Consider the following 22786-nt stretch of genomic DNA (forward strand, 5'->3'; position numbering starts at 1 on the left):
AGGTCTACAATTTTTTTTCTGAGATCTTGGCTGATTTCTTTTGATTTTCCCATGATGTCAAGCAAAGAGGCACTGAGTTTGAAGGTAGGCCTTGAAATACATCCACAGGTACACCTCCAATTGACTCAAATGATGTCAATTAGCCTATCAGAAGCTTCTAAAGCCATGACATCATTTTCTGGAATTTCCCAAGCTGTTTAAAGGCAGTCAACTAAGTTTATGTAAACTTCTGACCCACTGGAATTGTGATACAGTGAATTATAAGTGGAATAATGTGTCTGTAAACAATTGTTGGAAAAATTACTTGTGTCATGCACAAAGTAGATGTCCTAATCGACTTGCCAAAACTATAGTTTGTTAACAAGAAATTTGTGGAGTGGTTGAAAATCGAGTTTTAATGACTCCAACCTAAGTGTATGTAAACTTCCGACTTCAACTGTATATGAACAGCATGGCGTGAAATGGAACAGTTAAATTATATGCCATGTCTAAATCTGGATTCTCTACGGCCTCTGCATGATGAATCAATGCTCAGGGTGGGGACAGACCATCTCAGTATGGAGCAGCAGTTCACAATGCATGCAGACCTATCATCTCATCACGGTAACTTTTTTTCTTGTGACAGGTAGACCTAAATTTACTGCAGCATAGCCTATGTTACAGTAATGTAAAGACAGACTGCGTGTTTAATTTACCCATCTCCATCTGGCTTTTGGGAGTCACCTTGTTTTTTAAATTGTAAAGATAATAATTTTGTTAATTGCCGCTGCAGAGTTTTAAAAACAGCCTATCTCTCGAATATCTTTGCTTTAATCAGTGCACCCGCGAGCACTCTCTCGCAGTCTTGCTCTCTCTCCATCAACTCCATTCAAATTGCATCCAAAATAGTTCATCCTGTTCTAGATTGATATATAGCGCTATATATAGGATGTCCTAGCCTACCTCTTTTAGGTAATACATTCAATGCAGTATTAGCCTTATAGTTAGCTCATTAATGATGGGTTATGCATAATAAGCTTCTAACTTATAGCCTCGGTCTCTTGTGCAATACGCAAGCGCCTGTGCTACGCTGGCCTCTCCTTAAACAACGCTCCTTAGCTCTTGGAGTCCCATACAGGAAAAGCTATTCGAAGAGGGACGCAAGCTCTTTTTTGCTGAACGTTAAATACAGCAGCCCAATAGAACTCATGGGTAGTTTGAAAGAAGAGCGAACGCGATGGCGGTCTATAGCAGTTATTTATTCAGACCCATAACCATTCAATATTCGTGAAGAGAAGTGAAAGCCTTCTGCATCTAATTCTAATCCTATATTAATCAAGTATGTCATTAGAATGATGAAGATAAGGACAACGAAACGTATTTCATTTAACTGTTGAAAGCGAGGAAGGAATGAAGCGACAATAGCGAGAGAAAGAGGAGGTAGGCTAATAACAGAGGAAATATTATGAAAAGGTATATATGCGTCAGCTTACTAATTATACAAATAGGCCCTATTATTTTCCCAAATTAAAATACAATTTGCTATCCTATACTTGTAACTTTGTAAGCCGCATGTGCTGCACCAGAACCACATGTTTTCTTCTGCTTTATCATGGTTTGAACGATGTGCGTAATTCCAGTCCATATAATACAGAACAGTAATACAGTTCACAATCAAAAAGATTAGCCTACTGGAGCTAGTTTCATTTATTTACCCAAGAGAGCATATAGCTAGCTACATCTATGGGCTTTTATGTTTTTCTGTCATGCGTATTGTGCAGTAATCTATATCATATAGGTTATGTATTGTAAACAAACAGACAGGAGCTAAATTATCATAAAAGCCTGTTCCAACACAATGGGCCTCACATAAGACCTCCAAATGATACAAGAGAGAGGCAGTGTGTTCTGTTTTCTCCTCCCATCATTATCAAAATGATACAATTTGGCCTTCAGCAGAGCTCAGATGCAAATGACAACAAATCGATCACAAAAATGACAGCCTGTTTCCTCAAACACTTTGATTGGACATCGCTCATCACCGGACTGCTGTTTTCCCCAAATCATCTCCGGTTTCATTTGTATAAGTTAAATTGCTGCTTCAGATAAAAAGGGAGCACGATTACTTACTTGTGTTGTCTAATGTGTTGTATTGAGAACCTCTTCTCAGGGTTATACTCAAGCATTCCTGGAAGAAAAATACAAAATAAATTGACCGTTTTGTAATCATTTGATGAGATACATTTATTCCTTTCATTATGTCCTTATTTTTGTGCAGTGTTTAAATCAGGGCTACTTGACAACAATGAAAACAGACAATTGCGCCATAATGACCGTTTCCTGCGAGAAAAACAGAGTGCCTGTCCTTCAAACACATCTTTATCTTAGAATTTTTTTTTCAATACACTGCATATTCATGATGAATCAAAATGATAATTGTTGTGACACATAAGGTACAATCACCACAGAGCCATCTACATCTCCAAAAGACAAACCTCCAAGAATGAATCACTACTTACTGCTAAGTACATCTGAGTGGTCAAATTAAGTCCAATAAAGAGCTAAATCTATAATTCTGTGGTCATACCCTTTTCGTAATGAGTGATTCCTCACGAAACCAGAACAAAAAAAGGCCATGATTTTGGAGATTTTCACTCAATTTTATCCACAGAATGGTCCTTTGGAGGAATGATTGTTGACATATATATATATATATATATATATATCTAAATGCATAATTGAGAAATAATGTATCAAAGTTGGCATCCCTCAAATACTCTTACTACTGCAGCTAATGCTTTCATCTCTAATAAGGCTTAATAACATGAAATAGAATATTGGGAGTGCCAGCAGCAGTGTTAGTCAGTTTAGACCAGGGCTCTCCAACCCTGTTCCTGGAGAGTTACCCTCCTGTAGGTTCAGTCCAACCCCAGTTATAACTAACCTGATTCAGCTTATCAACCAGCTAATTATTAGAATCAGGTGATCTTGAGTAGGGTTGGAGTGAAAACCTACAGGAAGGTAGTTCTCCAGGAACAGGGTTGGAGAGCCCTGGTCTAGACTCTTACCTCTTAACAGACCAGAGAGTAGAGGGCCACACTCCTCTGGAACACTGTAGTCTCCCTTCCCAATGTTCTCAAACAGCTTATAGATGTTGTCACCTTCGAAAGGGTACAGGCTGGTCGTTATGTTATAACTGAAAGAAAAAATACAATTACAAAATCAAGAAGAGTACTTGAATTAAGAATCATCTGCAGGGGCACAACTTTCACTGGGGACGGGGACATGCCCCCCCACCCCCCACATTCTGAAATTGCATTTTTGTCCCCCCCAGTTTTATCATTGGAATGTGATACAAAAACGAGGCAACGGTGTGCTTTAGGACCATGCGGACACCTCCGAGTGGTCGGGTAGGCTCTTTGGAGTGTTTATCCGACTGAAAAAAATGAATAATAATAATAAGTCCCCCCACTTCTAAAACCAAAGTTGCGCCCCTGATCATCTGTAATTTAAAATCACAGACAGCAAAGTATGTTAAATTCAACAAACTGTATTTATCCCCAAGAGCCATTAAATAAATATGCCAGCTGAAACAATTAATGTCTGAGTGGCCACTCACAGTGTGACACCAGCAGACCAGATGTCCACTTTGAACCCTGAGAAGGTGTCCAGGCCGTTGGCGATCTCTGGGGGCTGGAAGGCTGGAGAGCCCTGGCTCGTACAACACGTGTCATCCTCTGCAAATGGGTGCAGCGCCTTGGGAGGGAGAACAGGAACACACAGATAATCATTCAGCCCCATAAAGGTAACCCAATTAAAATGCAATATAAAGTGGATATCGGAAAACGGTCAGAGGACTGGGGGCTCACCTCTGCTACACCCAGGTCGGAGATTCTTAGTGCGCCGTCCGTCGTCAGTAGTAGATTCCCTGGTTTAATATCTTTGTGAACAATTCCTTGGCTGTGCAAATATTCCAAGCCATCTAGCAGCTGACAAAAGTACCTTGGGAAAAACAGCAATATATCTGTATTAACTTCACTGTTTGGTATTAGTGTTTGGCCAGATATCTTTAACTATTCAATTGAGATGAAAGGTAAACATACCCATGAGCTTGAAAGACTGGAAACCTTTTCTCATCAACACTGTCCAACATCTCCTGCATTCCACATACACAATATTCCATCACCATATACGTAAGCAAAGTCAAGGAAAAGAGACAAGGTGGCAATGGTTTCATATTGGTAATTTAGCAAAGCGCCAAAGGATTTATATTATTTCAACACAAATAACCTTAAATCCTAATGTCTACTACAGTACTGATCAATACGTGGTTGACTGACTAGTCACTAATCCATAAAACTAGCTAGATACACAAAATATCATTGATCCAAGTCTGGGAACATACAATTTGTCCTTGAGAATAAGTTCATCTTCCTGAATGGAACAAAGATGACAAGACAATAAATGCGTACAAATTGTGAAATTGAATGTCAAAACAATACTAAATTCTGTATTCACACTTCTCAGGGTCACTTACAGAAGGCACTTTATCTAGCCAGCAGCCTCAGTCAGAGCGGGGAGGAGAGAGGCGTGAAAGGTGGGGATATTTCCATCCCATTATTGGATTGGGGAGGGCTGGATAGGTAAACAGGCGGCAGGTCTATGACACAGTGGGAGCCTCTTGGTCAGTCAGTGGCCCCCTCTCTTCCCAGAGAGGGGGGAGCCCGGTCAGCCCACAGTATGAGCAGTGCACCCACATTACAACCCCATTGACTAACCACCGGAGGGACTTCACATGACCGGTTAGAAAGGTACAGTGAGGAGAGGGAGGGAGGAAGAGAGAAGAAGGGAGAGAGGGGGACCCAATCCCTGCTTCTCATCGCTTTTTCTCCTCTCATTGCCGGTTTAATCAGTAACACACATTAGGAGTAAACTGAGTGACTAGCTAGATGATTCAGGGGGCTGGGCTGCAGTCAGACGGGCTGGAGGACCAATCACCAATGGCTGGGTCCCGTTCGGCCATCTGACATAGGAGTCATGGGCTTGTAGACAGAGGGTGGGCGGGATATAATAGAAATCATTGCCTCTCAAAATGTATTTGTGTAGCAAATTTTTCAAGGTAAAATTCTACGAATTCCTACTTCTAGCTTTGTGTAAAAAGATGGGTTACAAAAACATATGGTTCAGTGTTGCCTTTAGAAACGGTGATGTTTAGTTTGCAACTATTCTCCTTAGAGTTGTATAGAAGCTGAAGCCAGAGCTCTCACATCCTGGACATCTGTGTGTTCCACACAAATGACAGACACGTCTTCAGCACCACTGCGCTTTTACAGCTGCAAGGCTAACTGACCTGTCACCTGTATGCCACAATGTTCCAACAGAGTAATTCAGGAGAAAAGGAACAGAGGAGGAGCATGAACAAAACAGAGCCCTTCACAAGTCATACACAGAGCCTTGTGTATGAAGTCAAAACGGAGACATTCTATTAAGTCAATCTTCTACGACGCAACAACTAAAAAGACAAACAAAACCATAGGTTTACAACCACGTCATTAGTTCCTATAATATGTTCTCACCTCAACAATTACCCTAAAATGCCAATTGGGATTTATTTGACCTGACATTGGCAGAATCCTTCATGGTCCTAAAGAGCAAGTGGTGAGCCATCTTAAGTGTTAACAGTACTAAATCAATTGGGGAGACCCTTTTAATGTCAGAGACAAAGGTTAATTCGTTTTATGTGGTCTAGAGCAGCAGACTTCTAAAGGACCCGTCAGAGATGATTAGAATTAAAGACAGTGAGTTGGGGGGAGGGAGAGAGCAGAAGGTAAATGTTTGTGAAGTTTGTTAGTCCATCTGATTGAGCTTCATGTAGCCTTTTTCACCCCAAGAGGCCAACAGAGACCCCTTGTGGTCATAACGCTGAATTACAGCAACATGAGCTATGAAGGACAGTCCATGCTTGTTTTTACAGTTGATCTGCATAGCTTACTCTACAACTGTTCCATGGGACAAGATAATTCCCTAAGGTGAGGAAAAAGTCACCCCAAAATAGACTAGCCTATCCCACTATCCACACATTATTACGCTTGGACAAGGGCTCCCGAGTGGCGCAGCGATCTAAGGCACTGCATCTCTGTGACCGTAAAAGCCTTGTTTTTTTCATGTTAACATCAGAAGCCTCCTCCCTAAGTTTGTGTTACTCACTGCGTTAGCACACTCCGTCAACCCTGATGTTCTAGCAGTGTCTGAATCTACTGTAGAGATAGCCAGCAGAACTCTATCACACTATCCAGGTCTGTGCCCAAACAGTTTGAGCTTCTACTTCTAAAAATCCACCTCTCCAGAAATAAGTATCACTGTTGACGCTTCCTACAGACCCCCCTCAGACCCCAGCTGTGCCCTGGACACCATATGTGAATTGATTGCCCCCCATCTATCCTCAGAGTTCGTACTGCTTGGGGACCTAAACTGGGATATGCTTAACAACCCGGCCATCCTACAATCTAAACTAGATGCCCTCAATCTCACACAAATTATCAAGGAACCTACCAGGTACAACCCTAAATCCGTAAACATGGGCACCCTCATAGATATCATCCTGACTAATTTACCCTCTAAATACACCTCTGCTGTCTTCAACCAGGATCTCAGCGATCACTGCCTGCATCCGTAAATGGGTCCGCGGTCAAACGACCACCCCTCATCACTATCAAACGCTCCCTAAAACACTTCAGCGAGCAGGCCTTTCGAATTGACCTGGCCCGGGTATCCTGGATGGATATTGACCTCATTCCGTCAATAGAGGATGCCTGGTTGTTCTTTAAATGTGCTTTCCTCTCCATCTTAAATAAGCATGCCCCATTCAAAAAATTCCAAACTAAGAACAGATATAGCCCCTGGTTCATCCCAGACTGCCCTTGACCAGCACAAAAACATCCTGCGGCGTACTGCATTAGCATCGAACAGCCCCCGCAATATGCAACTTTTTAGGGAAGTCAGGAACCAATACACACAATCAGTTAGGAAAGCAAAGGCTAGCTTTTTCAAACAGAAATTTGCATCCTGTAGCACTAACTCCAAAAAGATTTGGGACACTGTAAAGTCCATAAGAGCACCTCCTCCCAGCTGCCCACTGCACTGAGGCAAGGAAACACTGTCACCAACTATAAATCTACGATAATCGAGAATTTTAATTAGCATTTTGCTACGGCTGGCCATGCTTTCCACCTGGCTACCCCTACCCCGGCCAACAGCTCTGTTCAATGTGTCAAATCGAAGGGCCTGTTGTCTGGACCTCTGGCAGTCTCTATGGGGGTGCCACAGGGTTCAATTCTTGGACCGACTCTATTCTCTGTGTATATCAATGATGTCGCTCTTGCTGCTGGTGACTCTCAGATCCACCTCTACGCAGACGACACCATTTTGTATACATCTGGCCCTTCATTGGACACTCCAACCTCTAAACGAGCTTCAATGCCATACAACACTCCTTCCGTAGCCTCCAACTGCTCTTAAACACTAGTAAAACTAAATGCATGCTCTTCAATCGAACGCTGCTTGTACCCGCCTGCCCGACTAGAATCACTACTCTAGGCGGGTCTGACTTAGAATATGTGGACAATTACCGGTACAAATACCTAGGTTTCTGGTTAGACCGTAAACTCTCCTTCCAGACTCATATTAAGCATCTCCAATCCAAAGTTAAATCTAGAAATCGGCTTCCTATTTCGCAACAAATCCTCCTTCACTCATGCTGCCAAACATGCCCTCGTAAAACTGACTATCCTACCGATCCTTGACTTCGGCGATGTCATCTACAAAATAGCCTCCAACACTCTACTCAGCAAATTGGATGTAGTCTATCACAGTGCCATCCGTTTTGTCACCAAAGCCCCATATACTACCCACCATTGTGACCTGTACGCTCTCGTTGGCTGGCCCTACATATTCGTCGCCAAACCCACTGGCTCCAGGTCATCTATAAATCACTGCTAGGCAAATCCCAGCCTTATCTTAGCTCATTGGTCACCATAGCAACACCTACCCGTAGTATGCGCTCCAGCAGGTACAGTGGGGAGAACAAGTATTTGATACACTGCCGATTTTGCAGGTTTTCCTACTTACAGAGCATGTAGAGGTCTGTCATTTTTATCATAGGTACACTTCAACTGTGAGAGACGGAATCTAAATCAAAAATCCAGAAAATCACATTCTATGATTTTTAAGTAATTAATTTGCATTTTATTGCATGACATAAGTATTTGATCACCTACCAACCAGTAAGAATTCCGGCTCTCACAGACCTGTTCGTTTTTCTTTAAGAAGCCCTCCTGTTCTCCACTCATTACCTGTATTAACTGCACCTGTTTGAACTCGTTACCTGTATAAAAGACACCTGTCCACACACTCAATCAAACAGACTCCAACCTCTCCACAATGGCCAAGACTAGAGAGCTGTGTAAGGACATCAGGGATAGAATTGTAGACCTGCACAAGGTTTGGATGGGCTACAGGACAATAGGCAAGCAGCTTGGTGAGAAGGCAACAACTGTTGGCGCAATTATTAGAAAATGGAAGAAGTTCAAGATGACGGTCAATCACCATCGGTCTGGGGCTCCATGCAAGATCTCACCTCGTGGAGCATCAATGATCATGAGGAAGGTGAGGGATCAGCCTAGAACTACATGGCAGGACCTGGTCAATGACCTGAAGAGAGCTGGGACCACAGTCTCAAAGAAAACCATTAGTAACACACTACGCCGTCATGGATTAAAATCCTGCAGCGCACGCAAGGTCCCCCTACTCAAGCCAGCGCATGTCCAGGCCCGTCTGAAGTTTGCCAATGACCATCTGGATGATCCAGAGGAGGAATGGGAGAAGGTCGTGTGGTCTGATGAGACAAAAATATAGCTTTTTGGTCTAAACTCCACTCGCCGTGTTTGGAGGAAGAAGAAGGATGAGTACAACCCCAAGAACACCATCCCAACCGTGAAGCATGGAGGTGGAAACATCATTCTTTGGGGATGCTTTTCTGCAAAGGGGACAGGACGACTGCACCGTATTGAGGGGAGGATGGATGGGGCCATGTATTGCGAGATCTTGGCCAACAACCTCCTTCCCTCAGTAAGAGCATTGAAGATGGGTCGTGGCTGGGGCTTCCAGCATGACAATGACCCGAAACACACAGCCAGGGCAACTAAGGAGTGGCTCCGTAAGAAGCATCTCAACGTCCTGGAGTGGCCTAGCCAGTCTCCAGACCTGAACCCAATAGAAAATCTTTGGAGGGAGCTGAAAGTCCGAAGGTCTGTATGGAGGAGTGGGCCAAAATCCCTGCTGCAGTGTGTACAAACCTGGTCAAGACCTACAGGAAACGTATGATCTCTGTAATTGCAGACAAAGGTTTCTGTACCAAATATTAAGTTCTGCTTTTCTGATGTATCAAATACTTATGTCATGCAATAAAATGCAAATTAATTACTTAAAAATCATACAATGTGATTTTCTGGATTTTTGTTTTAGATTCCGTCTCTCACAGTTGAAGTGTACCTATGATAAAATGTACAGACCTCTACATGCTTTGCAAGTAGGAAAACCTGAAAAATCGTCAGTGTATCAAATACTTGTTCTCCCCACTGTATATCTCACTGGTCATCCCCAAAGCCAACACCTCCTTTGGCCGCCATTCCTTCCAGTTCTCTGCTGCTAATGACTGGAACGAACTGCAAAAATCTCTGAAGCTGGAGACTCTTATCTCCCTCACTAACTTTAAGCATCAGTTGTCAGAGCAGCTTACCGATGACTGCACCTGTACACAGCCCATCTGTAATTACGGCGGCAGGTAGCTTAGTGGTTAAGAGCGTTGTGCCAGTAACCGAAAGGTCGCTGGTTCTAATCCCCGAGCTCACTAGGTGAAAAATCTGTCGATGTGCCCTTGAGCAAGGCACTTAACCCTAATTGCTCCTGTAAGTCGCTCTGGATAAGAGCGTCTGCTAAATGACCAATTATTATTATTATTATTATTATTATTATTATAATTAGCCCACCCAACTACCTCATCCCCATATTGTTATTTATTTTGCTAATTTGCACCCAAGTATCTCTTTTTGCACATCATCTTCTGCACATCTATCACTCCAGTGTTAATACTAAATTGTAATTATTTTGCACTATGGCCTATTTATTGCCTTACACCCATAACTTACTAAATTTGCACACACTGTATATAGATTTTCTATTGTGTTATTGACTGTATGTTTTGTTTATCCCATGTGTAACTCTGTGTTGTTGTTGTTTTTAATCGCACTGCTTTGCTTTATCTTGGCCAGGTCGCAGTTGTAAATGAGAACTTGTTCTCAACTGGCTTACCTGGTTAAATAAAGGTGAAATAAATAAATAAATAAAATCTCAGTGCTTGAGGCGTCACTACAGACCCCCTGGTTCGATTCCAGGCTGTATAACAACCAGCCGTGATTGGGAGTCCCATAGGGTGGTGCACAATTGGCCCAGCGTCGTCTGGGTTTGGCCGGTGTAGGCCGTCATTGTAAATAAGAATTTGTTCTTAACTGACTTGCCTAGTTAAATAAAGGTTAAATAAATAAAATAAAAAATCTTATGCAGTGCTAGCGAAGGCTTTGTTAGTGTGACTTGTACGACTCGTGAAACATCTCTATGGTTTAGATACTCATGCTAAAGAACAAAAACATTATTTTTAAAGGATATATCTTTTGCTTCTCCTCATTATATAAAACTTCGACCAACTGGATAATGTTCTTGTGCCTCAATCTTCGTAGCAGCTGAATCTCTCTGTAAAGAAATAAAAGAAAAAAGTGTTTAGATATGGTAATAGGAAAACTGGATTAATTGCACTATGGAATACTAATGCAGTTTCATCAGCACTCACAACAGAAACCACAGGGCAAAAGTAATTTGAACAACCTTAATGTTGTTTTATCTTCTGGACTTTCAAAGGCAAGATTTATTGAGATAAATATTATTAGTGTCCTGAAAAGCTCAATTTACATCCCACTTCAATCAATAGAGGTTAACTTTACACTCAGTGATTCCTCAAAGGCAGAGTAACTCCTGAAGTACATACACTGATTAGAAGCACATTCACACACCAAAACAACAACTCCATGATCAACACAACTAGCTTATTCTGTAGATCAACAGTAAAAGCACTAAAAAAGCCATGCGAAGCATTCCACATACTTTTTTACATTTTGCTCCCCATTGGGGATGCGTCTCAGCTTCTTCTTCTTGAGGATCTTGACTGCCCTCCTGCAGAGCGTCTCAGAGTCCAGCATCTCCTTCACCTTCCCGTAGGAGCCCTCCCCCAGCAGGTCTCCCATCAGGTACTTCCCAATCAGCTTGGCCCTCTTCCTCCGCGGCTCGTAGATGACTTCAGTTGAGTCGATGCGGTGGATGAAGGTTTCCATGCCCATGGTCAAGTCATTCTCCAAATAGTCCATGTGTTCATGGATGTCCTCGTCACTCATGGTTGCCCCTTCAGCGATGTGACTGTTCTTTTTTACTACTGTACTGTATGTTTCTGGATGCCCTGGGTCAGACAATATGAATTTGCAAGAAAAATATTCCAATCCTGAATACTGAAATGCAGACTTTATGTATTGAAATGTGGGATGCTGCAACTGCAGAAATGCAACAGAATGTTCTCCTTAACCTGCTGACGATGCAGCACTGCTTGAGCAGGGTGTCCAGAGAGGTGAGTGGCCTGGGTAGTGTCCAATATTACAATGTCTACAGGGTCTGGCTCTGGTATGAGGGAATGGTTTGGATCTTTGTCTTTGTTCCCTGATGATATAGGCCTATTCCCTCCTTCTTAGCCATGTCCTTGTGACACCTGGAACCTGCCGTGTTGTGATGTGTGCAGCTTTCTTTGGTTCTTGGTGAATGTCATGTTTTGGGCAACTTAATTGTGAATCTGGTGTATGATTCTTCTACAATGTTTAGCTGATCTAATTTTCTACCCCCATCCCATGTACCAAATAAATCCTGGGTACTTGCCAAGACTGCAAAACTGGTCTGCCAGCGTCAATGAATCGTTGCAGGGATCCTCAGATCTGCATTACAAATGCACAATTGCATAAGCATTTTGATGGAATTCACATCATGAGATTGCAACGTCCAAATGCTTGGAATATGACAAATACACACTACCAATGATGTGGATGTGCTATCATAACGATTTACATTTCAATACAAGCGCCTATCATTACAACAAACAATGCTAAATCTTCTTATGAACATCACTTCCATTCAACAACATAGCAGATCATGGGTAGTATACAGTAATCAGTGAGATAGGAAAGTGCAAATCAGCAGATAACTAGCGAGGCTAGATAGCTTCCGTACGGGCACACAGAGGCACAATAACAATTCTGAGATTAGATTAATTGTAGCAGCCAACTCTTGTTCAATAAAAACATCTCCCCAACTAGCTAGCCTGTTTGCCAGCTAGCTATTCACTACTGCAACGCTTCGCAGTCACATCCACAAACCAAGCAATGTTTTTAGCATTCGGCCAGCTAGCTTAACAAGCATACTAGATAGCTAGCTATGTACGACAAACTTACTTGCTTGCTAGCTAGCTAACGTTAGCTAGCTAACGTAACAAACACTACATTTATTTCACGTCCTCTGTCACTACGTCATTTTTCATTACATTTTCAGTTATGGGGTAAATAGTTTGTATGTTGAAAGAGGTCAACTTTACCTTGTATGCTACTTGACCGGTATAATCGATTGCCTATGTAGAAGTGCTGGATGTCAGAAACACCTCCATCTTGTTTACATACTCCATGCTCCAAACCAAAGACAGTACAGTATAAAGATAGGCTAAAACTGCTTCTCCAATAGAAATCCCCGATCACACGATGGCGATGTCATGGCGACGTTGGTTAGCAAAGCTCATGCGTAGAAATACGTCATCGTGTCTAATGGTCGTCTCGCGCCAAACTCAAACAAATCAAAGGCACTCCTTCAATATAAAGTTGTTTATTACTCAAATAAAAACGTGTCAGTTTGTCACTTTTGGATTGGAGTAATAACATGTTCAACTACTTAAGTAATTGGCTCGAATCTATGTTGTGCATTTAGATTTCGAGAAAATTAACAACTAAGGAATACTTTTTAATTTCTCTCATTAATTTATCAAGCCCCAAACCCTGGCCTGGTCTGTTTCGCAAGCGTTCCCGGAAGTCTCGCGATGTTGACCTCTGGGTTTAGAAACGCTGTGTCCAAACCATAGAAAATTCACCATGCAGAAATCTATTTCAACCGCTAAGAATTGTGGTATAAGAATACATGGCGCGATCCTCCGAGGGGTTAAAATTCTCCATATCATATCATGGGGCGGCAGGTAGCTTAGTGGTTAAGAGCGTTGTGCCAGTAACCGAAAGGTCGTTGGTTCTAATCCCCGAGCCGACTAGGTGAAAAATCTGTCGATGTGCCCGTGAGTAAGGCACTTAACCCTAATTGCTCCTCTAAATCGCTCTGGATAAGAGCGTCTGCTAAATGACAAAAATGTTAATGTAAATACAGTAGTCTGCTACTAAGGTTGGTTATGCTCAAAACTTTCTACCATATGTTTAGTTTTTTTGTAGAAACAGGACGGTTTCTGTGAGTTGACCTCAATGAAAACATGTCTATGAGAAAATAATTGAGGGCCCTGTGAAAGAGCCCTATCATGTCAATATCAGCTGGTGAGGCTGCATGAATACATTATTGGATTATGCTAATAAATTATAATAATGATTTTATTCAGCCTTCCCTTATGTGGATGTGATGTTAACACTCACCAGTTGATGGCAGCACTGGTATATTATATTTTTCTGGACCAAATGCATAGTGGCCCCAATGATACTGTGGCACATTACAACATAGCCTACTAGTGAACAGACAGATGGATGGACAGAGAAAAGACAGACACATACAAACAGAAGACAGAATATATGATTGATAGGTTGATAGAACATATATCCTTAGTCATATAGCTTTGTGAAAACCCTAGATTCTACACATACTTCAATTTCATGCTGTTTTACAACATTTCTCCAACTTGAAAGGTCCCACCAGTATTGCTTTGCCATAGAGTATATAAATAATAGAGATTATAAGTGGTTAGTCTGGGTCGTAATGCAGTCGCCTCATTATCTGTGTGGCCCAATGATCCAAACCATGTGAGCTGCTGCAGTGACCCAGTGCTCCAGCCCACCCACTGCATCACTCTGATGGGTCAGCATTCCTGCTGTGCCCTAGGGTCTCTGTACAGCAACAGAAGGCAACATCATTCATCACAATTTACAGCAACAGCATATGCTACTTTCATTTTCTCCACCATCAAAGGGACTACATTAAAGCCAGAGACAGAAGGGGGGGGGGGGGGGGTTGTGATGCCTCTGAAAGGTATTCCATTTCCACAGAAATCAATCGGCTAGCAGCCAGATGTGTCCATGTAGGCCACAAGGACGGCTCTCTGATCAACAACCAGGGATTCAGGAAGAAGGATGGAGGCGTACATGTGGCTAAAATGAGGCTCACTCTGCCATTCTCACTTAGGGGTTCTATCAGTGAAATGAGTGCAAGACAGGGTTACGGAGTAACTGATTAAATGTATTACATGTAATCAGTTACATGTAATTTGCAAAAATATTGTAATCAGATTACAGATACTTTTGAAAAACTAGATGATTACTTCTTGGATTACTTTTCAATTCAGAAAGGATGTTTGCGGGAGAAAAAAAATCCTTATGACGCCTTTCTGTTTTCTAAATTACATTCAATTCAGCATTGAAAAAAAGGCACAAGTTTATGTTTGTTCCACCTGAGCGAGTCTGACCACAAGTCAGAGACCGCTATGATGACACACCAAATGAGTTTGATGGATCCTTTAAGTCTTCTTCTAATGCCTCTTAAGGTGAAAGTAATCCAAAGTAACTGAAAGTAATCAGAGTGCGATACTGAGTTTAGGTAATCCAAAAGATTCCAATTTTGGACAGGTAACTAGTAACTGTAATGGATTACATTTAGAAAGTAACCTACCCAACCCTGGTGTCAGACCCCCTCCTAGCTACCACATTCACCTACCATCGCTCTGATACTCATATTTTGCATCTGCTTCTGCTTCTCTGCCTTGGTGGCCCTGCCACTGTTGAAGACTGACTTGGGGCCACAAATGTATTTTATCATGTATTAGCTTAAAAAGTGAAAAGGTCTGTCCCCTGGCTTACCCAAAAGCTGATACCCCATCTCTAACATATGGGTATTTATCTAACCACATCGAGCTTAGTGGTAGTTGTGACTGTCTATGGGCAGGACGTATCTGATTTCATAGGCTAGTTAATGATACAGATTCACTTTGCATACGGTTTAGGTTAATCTACAGTGCAATAATAGTCTGTATAGTTGAGGAAATTAGACTCGTCTGCACTGAGGGAAATTAAGAATCATTATTGAATTCTTGAATTCTTGAACTATTCTTTATTTTTGAGTTAATTAACCCATAAGGAAAATCTGACACACATCCACAAAGCACTATGGACTTGTGTAACAACAGTCTCCCATAATCACATCTCACAATCTGATGAGTTCAATTGGGAGGATAGGACATGCAACACAAACCAGACAGAACCTAGACAACAGACCCAGACAAGTGTTAAGTAAGAGACTGCTTCCATTTGCAAAGAAAATATGCCTAATAAGTCACTATGGTCACTACACTCTTAAAACAATCCAGGCTATAAGCAAAGCAGCATGTCATATATCCTGTTATCAGTATACCACTTTTTTAAAGACAGAATTGTGATATTGTTGTTATTGATTATAGTCAACATTGTCCACAGATCAAATTATCTCTATGTAACACAATTGAAAGCTGAAAAGTGCTAAAGGGGTTCTACATTATTATAAATATTTGAATGAAAAATTATGTATTATTTATTCCCATATAATAATTTAAAATGATGCAAAACCAATTTGAAATGTGCAATAGCTACTCTACAATCACAATAACATAATCAGAAGATGCATGGTGCAGTTACGTCTGTTGCACTCTGGTGAGGGGACGTCTCACAAAGAACACTGTCCGTTGCAGCATTTTAACTGGCTGAGACCATCGCCCATCCCAGCAGCATAACTCAGTGGGTTAGGCCTAAATATTTATATAGAGGGGAACAACATCACTTACAACACATTCATTCACTTAAGAGAGAGAACTCTGTGAACTTCCCCATTGGCAAGTTCACAATATTTTGCAAGTTTTGCCACAACTTTTATTTTACAACTTTATATTTTCTTGTGACCACCACCATGGGCTTTTTGACTGCTCTTTTCGGTGTGACACTTGTTGCTTTGAGTCAAATCTTTGGAAGATACCATGTTAATGGTGAGTAAAGCTGTTCAAATGTATTTTCTAATAAATCATGTTTTATACTAGATTCATTATGATTAATTATGAAATAATTATGAAACAAAGTTTTGCTATAAAAATAATAGTCTAACATTAATATGTTATTTTTAAATGTTATTCAAAGTTTTGTATCATTCAAAATGGACAGTAAAAAATTGAATAATGAACATAAACCAACTAAAGCCATAGTTTTGCTTGCTTGATACTGATAATTCTATATTTACAGAGTGCAGGTGCACATGCTGTTACTACAGCTTAATAATAATGTATGTATTAAAGGCAAACAGTTAGCTACTTCATCACTGGTTGGCATTAGTATACAGAACTGCATGTTTATGGATTCCAAAGTAATTTTAATGTCTCATTTAGGCTACTTTAGTATACTTTATATATTATTATTATATTAAAACAATATGAGAGATGTGTAAGTGATGAGTTCGAAAACCTATAAACAAAACTCTATGATTGTGCAACAGCAGGTCTCTACTCTCCTGTCTAAATTGGGGGATTAGATGCTGATGAAGTGTATTGTTTGTGGAGAGAGAGTTCAGCCAGGTCTGGCTATGACTGATCTGGTCCATTCAGCCCACTTTGATGTAGAGTAGACAGAGTCCTGAATATTGTACAAGTGGGCCAGAGCCATATACTTATATTATGGCCTGAAGTCAACTGAAGTGGGCTATTTGTATTTCCAGGAGGCCATTGTATACATTCAAGTGTGTCTACTTTAAGTATGTCAATCATGTGAAGTCATGTATGTTAAGTATGTAGAAAAACTCAAACTAGACATGTTATTGTGTTTGTTGTGGTGTGTTCAGCGGGGATGTGCTGGCTGCAGCAGAGCCAGGAGCAGCGCTGTGACATGGTGCTGATGCGCGGGGTCAGCAGAGAGGAATGCTGCGCCAGGGGCCGTCTGGACACGGCCTGGTCCAACACCAGTCTGCCCATCAACGAGGTCAGCCTGCTGGGCTTCCTGGGAATCGTGTCCTGCAAACTCTGCAAAGGTAACAACACACTACAGTTCCCACAATGACCTGCAGTGAACCAACTGTGTCAAAATGACAGTATCAGTCAACCCTTTCATTAATGAGGGTGTTTTGCTTTTTCTCAAACTATTTGACTTAAAAGTAGATGCTGATTTATTTTGATTATGATTCCCTACTATAACAATCCTTGACTTTTTATCATTTTATCACAAACCACCATCCCTGGTAGTGTCCAAAAGGTACCTCAGACAAGTTAGATGGTTTTAGCTTCTCCATATGGTCCCCTCTGTTGTCAACCTCTGAAATGCAAGATTGGGTGCAGGTCTTCATTTGTCACTGTGGGAAAATGTAGTCACTGATAAGCAGTGGCAGATCTAAAACGAGTAACAGCTGCTCACAGGTAGCACCAAAACCTCATTACCTTTGTGCTCCTCTCAAAACATTTTTCATACTGCCACATTTCATTTAGATGTGTTGGAGCATATTTGGATGAATTAAAGATAGATTATATTTAATAGATAGCAACATAACTGACAATGAATGAAGCAAAGAAGTTAAGGGGCCACATTTTGAGTATAGTTCCAAATGGTAGCTCATTTGGCCATAACCACACCACCTGTCTTCTTCTTGGGATAACTTTGATCCATGTGGAATTTCCAAGCTAAATCGATTTCCAGAGGTCTCTTAAACGTTTTTTGAAAACCTAGCTGTGGATCTGGGCCAGGCGTTCCATCTAACTCTGTCCAGCTGTTTTGAGTCACTTCCACTATTGGAAGCCTTGGCCAGGTATTCAGGTTCACTCAAGGATATTTATTCCTGTTTTTAGAAACTAAGGTTGTGGAGGCACCTGAACATGTGCATGTGATCTCTGGACAGGGTATAGTGGATTATTTTAAGCCATGTCGGGATGGCCCCGTGTAGCTCAGTTGGTAGAGCATGGCGCTTGCAACACCAGGGTTGTGGGTTTGATTCCTACAGGGGGTCAGTGTGAAAAATAAAAATGTATACACTCACTAACTTTAAGTTGCTCTGGATAAGAGCGTCTGCTAAATGACTAAAATGTAAAAATGTAATGATTAGTGTCAGCAAGGCTGAAGCCTTTAGCAGCTACCAAATACCAATTGAATCCTAGTTTCAAAATGTAGTAGCATCCCTGCCAACGAGTGTATGATGGATGATGTTTTCTTCTTTCAATGGAGATTAAGGCTATTCCTAGCATGCTGTTTATTACCTAAACGGTATCAGCCAAATCAACAGCAGCATTAGAATGACAAGGAAATAATGAAATGTTCTCATTAATAACAAGATGCTTCAATGATAAGTGTATGAACTCAAGTGATCCAGAATGAGAAGCAGACACGTTATGAAAGACAAGCTATAAAATTCAATCATTTAGCTGCATTTGTATATCTCTATCGAGAGGCTGGTCTATCACTTGGAACTGTTCACTAATATATCTCTTCAAAGTTGTAGTGCAAATGAATGAAATTGAACAAATCTAATAAATGGGCAATAACCTTCCTCCGCATCCCTCCTCCCTCCTCTAATTCACTCTGCATGAATTATTTCCCAATGCTGGCTGGGACACAGGCCTGGTTGCCTCCCCTCAGAGAAAAAAATGAATTCCTGTTTACCACAAGAGAAATGTCTGCCACATGCCCAGACGTCTGTTCCTCATAATGTGGAGCACTATCTGGATCATTAGTCAGACTGAAAGAACAGAACTACAGCATCAATGTATATGTGATACTGTGGGGAAGTGCTGTTCTATTATCATAGCACTCCCTGTCAGACTCAGACTGAACCTCCACAGTTGGTCCTCTGGGGGCTACTGATTTCCAGTGTTTCAAAGCATTCCTGGGTGTTGACTAGCGCTCCATGTCTGGCCTATTTTTCAATCTGCATTGATTTGTGAAAACGTATAAAATCATAACAGGCTGCCAGTAAACCGGACCAAAACATCACAGAAAAAGGGAACTGCTTGGATTCGCTGGAAGGGAGGGGGACAAATCTGATACTTGTGTGAGAAACCCAGAGGTAGCAGAGTTGGCCTCTTTGGAGATGGAGAATAACAGGATATTAAAGCAAGTGCTCGCAGAGAAAGGCAATAAAGTCCTGCTTTTCTACCGGATCTCAGGGATCAGGGCCGAACATCACTCTGTATCAGGATCAAACGGGTCCCGAGAAGCCTGTTGAAAAGTGGCGATGGTATCTGTGTTGTTTTAGGGTTACAGTACCAGGATACTTCCTATTGACCTGGCTGGGCCTTGGACAGTCTACTAGTGTCCGTTTAGCCTGCGTTTCCTCCTGCCACATCTGTCAGCCTGTAAAGCCCAGTGACATGCCTTTGAACTGGCTCGGTCTGCTCAAACACCCCTCCATGAATCTATGAGGCTTAGTCCTGCCTTTATCATTACAGGGATCCATCCCACTGTTATGGGAACAGGCACAACCTCAGACACATTCTTACAGACTAGACATCCTTGAGTATGACCATAAACAAAATATGTGTTTATTGTAAATGTTTTGCTGGATGAATCATGCTGCGGTGAAAGACAATATTTTTCATCCATTTGTTCTGTTCTGTGGAGAATGCATCTTGAGCATCAGTTGATCTGGATCACTTGATGACAGACCATTGAATTTAAGTAAATGCTTCGACAATAATACTGACTTTCTACTCTATGTTTTGCAGAGACGTGTGATGGTGTGAATTGTGGCCCAGGGAAGGTGTGTAAGATGATGGCTGGACGTCCTCAATGTGTGTGCTCTCCTGACTGCACTAACGTCTCCATAAAACATGCTGTGTGTGGGAGCGATGGGAACTCCTACCATGATGAGTGTGCCCTATTGATGGCCCGCTGTAAGGGACACCCTGATTTGGAGGTCATGTACCAGGGAGAATGCAAAAGTGAGAACACCTGTGCCCTCGAAATAGTTATCTTGCATGTCAGCAATTTGGTTATTTCAAAACGTAATTGTGCTACTGAAGCCATATTACACACATTATTGGATACAAATAATAAACATTCCTTTGTAGCGATACTGGATCACTAATGCATTATGTGTCCATGTTCTGTCCAGAGTCGTGCTCCAATGTGGTGTGCCCGGGTACCCACACCTGTGTGACGGACCAGACTAACAGTGCCCACTGTGTCATGTGCCGCATGACCCCCTGCCCAATACCGCTGAAGTCCGAGGTGCCTATATGTGGCAATGACAACATCACTTACCCCAGCGCATGCCACCTCCGCAGAGCCACCTGCTTCCTGGGGCGGTCCATAGGAGTGCGTCACTATGGCAACTGCTCTAGTAAGTCCCCTTCACCTTTCCTGATCTGTCAACACAGCCTAAGTATAGAAATGAATAAACAACCTAAATCGATTTTTTCTAATGTGACTTTAGATATTTAGTACTTTTAGTACCGTTGGCTTTTCTTAGCACTTTGCATTGATTTGGCATGTGTTGGCTGTGCTTGATCATTTTGTCTTGGGTTCTCTCTCTCAGGTGTTCCGAGGAACACTCTGGATTTGGAGGGCAGTGAGGAGAATTCACTCTAGAGGAACAGTTCTGGTGTGGTCCACCTGGTACTACAGTCCACCTGGTACGAAGATTTCCAAGAGATCACCTTCGATAGGGGAACCAGTGTTGTCCCACTGTTCACTCCCCAAGCTCTGATTGATGTTGACCTCTTTTTTACAATCACTTATCCCCTCCATCCCTACTACCTGTACATAGAATGACGATACATTTGATGTGGGAGAACCTGCTGGAAGTAACCGTTTTTCTTCCAAAAGGAAACCAATACTGTATTTGTTGATGCATGCAATGTATGTTAAATGGGATGATTTGCTCGTAAAACTGTGGAGACAGATGAAAGGCATATATCTTGAAAAATAAATATGTAGTCGACTTTGAGTAGAGGAATATATGTGTATATTGTAAATAAATACCGCTACTATTTATTGGAGAAGGTATCAAATCTGTTATATTTATGTTTTTACCCTGTATACAAATCCATATATCCATAGGTCAGCTTTTACAAAAAAATGTATTTATTGTGTTTTGTTTTTAGGTGTACATGTATTTCAATGGTCACTGGCATTCTTTTATTTCAAAGAGTTGTTTTTATTTTTGTGTTTTTTCATATCCCTAAATGAAGTGCTTTAACCCCCTAAAAGCAGCATGGCAAGCAACCTCAATTTGTTTGGAAACTGGATAGCACATTTAGAGGATGACAATATGGTTTCCATTCGCTCTCAGCAAAACAGGGCAACTGCTGTCTGTGTTTCAGTCTTTGTTTGGAGGTGAGGGGAGACTCAGCCAAAACAAAACTATACAGTATGTCTCCTCTCGCTCTGCCTGCACAGAGTACGACACTGTTTATGCTGGAGCCCAATCAAAACTCTGAGCCACCCACTGATTACTTAAATTAACAGTTTAGTTCAGTCTGCAGCAGTTTTATTAGGCTGTTGGTTCAACCCCAAGCCTTTACAATACCTCCACTGTTGAAGTCTTGGCTTTGTTTATTTCATATGTTTGTGTGTCATACGAGTTCAATATAATGCCATTCGGGTTGTTGAATACACCATAATAGTGGAACTGAAAAATCGGACAAATGTTGTTAGCCTTATCAAATTGAAAACAGAATCAAATTTGTCTGGGAATGCCAAATGACCTCAAGTTAACTCACCGGATCCCCAGACTATGAAGCTGAATATATCTGTTCAATGTTGAAATACTGTCAACCATTTGAACCAAACGGGCAGATAGCTATTTGCAAATAGCTATTGGTTATTTTGATGTGAATGAATAGTGCTGCCCATTTATCTAGATGATTTCATTGATCTTTGGATTAAAAAAATATATACATAAGGTTGTTGAACAATTAAAAGTAGTTTCTTGTAAATACAACTCCATTTCATGTACATGTACCAGTGTACCTACTGTGAAATTTGAATGATTATTTTTGTATTTTTGTACTCAACATAAACTATAGTATTTGTCATGATGCCTCTTTCATTTCTGGTGCAACTTCAACAGTCATTAAATTCAGCACAAATGAGTAGCACCTGTTACACTTGTCAGAATAGTCTCTCTAGCCTGGGTACCAGTCTCTTTAGCTAACATTGGCAATGACAAGGAGTGGCAAGGAGTGGAATGTTAGCTAAAGAGACTGGTACTCAGGCTATAGTCTCTCTGGTCTAGTGCATAATTCCAGATAGGCTTTGTCCTACCCTCTGTTCTTAACTCTCTATCATACAATATATCACTTACAGTACAGACACTGTATGCACAGTAATTGCCATTCTATATGGAATGTTTACATGCCTTTTGTCAGTCTAACAAGACACACAATAGTAAAGAAATGTATCAATGGCAGTCATTG

The 22786-nt window shown here is 41.4% G+C and overlaps 2 protein-coding genes across 3 annotated transcripts in view; one reads left to right on the plus strand and one right to left on the minus strand.

Moving 5' to 3' along the window:
- The window catches only part of LOC311131423 (serine/threonine-protein kinase stk11-like), a 47856-nt gene extending 34942 nt beyond the window's left edge, over positions 1-12914 (minus strand). Inside the window, exons 1-8 of one of the 2 annotated variants that reach the window (XM_084164397.1) lie at positions 12719-12914; positions 11194-12065; positions 10702-10785; positions 4083-4172; positions 3849-3981; positions 3599-3735; positions 3048-3175; positions 2110-2167 (exon numbers count right to left, since the gene is read on the minus strand). In XM_084164397.1, coding sequence (XP_084020523.1) covers positions 2110-2167; positions 3048-3175; positions 3599-3735; positions 3849-3981; positions 4083-4172; positions 10702-10785; positions 11194-11480 — 917 coding nt within the window. In that variant the 5' untranslated portion in view covers positions 11481-12065; positions 12719-12914. The remainder of the gene's footprint in view (positions 1-2109; positions 2168-3047; positions 3176-3598; positions 3736-3848; positions 3982-4082; positions 4173-10701; positions 10786-11193; positions 12066-12718) is intronic. The other variant, XM_084164398.1, reaches the window with a different exon arrangement.
- A 3284-nt stretch (positions 12915-16198) lies between these two features.
- fstl3 (follistatin-like 3 (secreted glycoprotein)) lies at positions 16199-22405 on the plus strand. The gene is made up of 5 exons (XM_084163187.1): positions 16199-16387; positions 17230-17415; positions 20093-20308; positions 20482-20709; positions 20905-22405. Exons 1-5 carry the CDS (start codon positions 16312-16314, stop codon positions 20955-20957), a joined length of 759 nt encoding a protein of 252 aa, XP_084019313.1. The 5' UTR covers positions 16199-16311; the 3' UTR covers positions 20958-22405.
- The last annotated feature ends 381 nt before the right edge of the window (positions 22406-22786 follow it).

Source organism: Coregonus lavaretus (genome assembly GCF_964263955.1).
Source record: "Coregonus lavaretus genome assembly, chromosome: 6".
In the NCBI taxonomy this organism is placed as follows: domain Eukaryota; kingdom Metazoa; phylum Chordata; class Actinopteri; order Salmoniformes; family Salmonidae; genus Coregonus; species Coregonus lavaretus.

What these genes read in the sequence shown, in the direction of transcription:
- fstl3 (XM_084163187.1), top strand. Translation starts at nt 16,312, where the DNA reads ATGGGCTTTTTGACTGCTCTTTTCGGTGTGACACTTGTTGCTTTGAGT. An exon ending in TGGAAGATACCATGTTAATG is followed by an intron (nt 16,388 to 17,229) that starts GTGAGTAAAGCT and finishes TGGTGTGTTCAG; the next exon opens with CGGGGATGTGCTGGCTGCAG. An exon ending in GTCCTGCAAACTCTGCAAAG is followed by an intron (nt 17,416 to 20,092) that starts GTAACAACACAC and finishes TATGTTTTGCAG; the next exon opens with AGACGTGTGATGGTGTGAAT.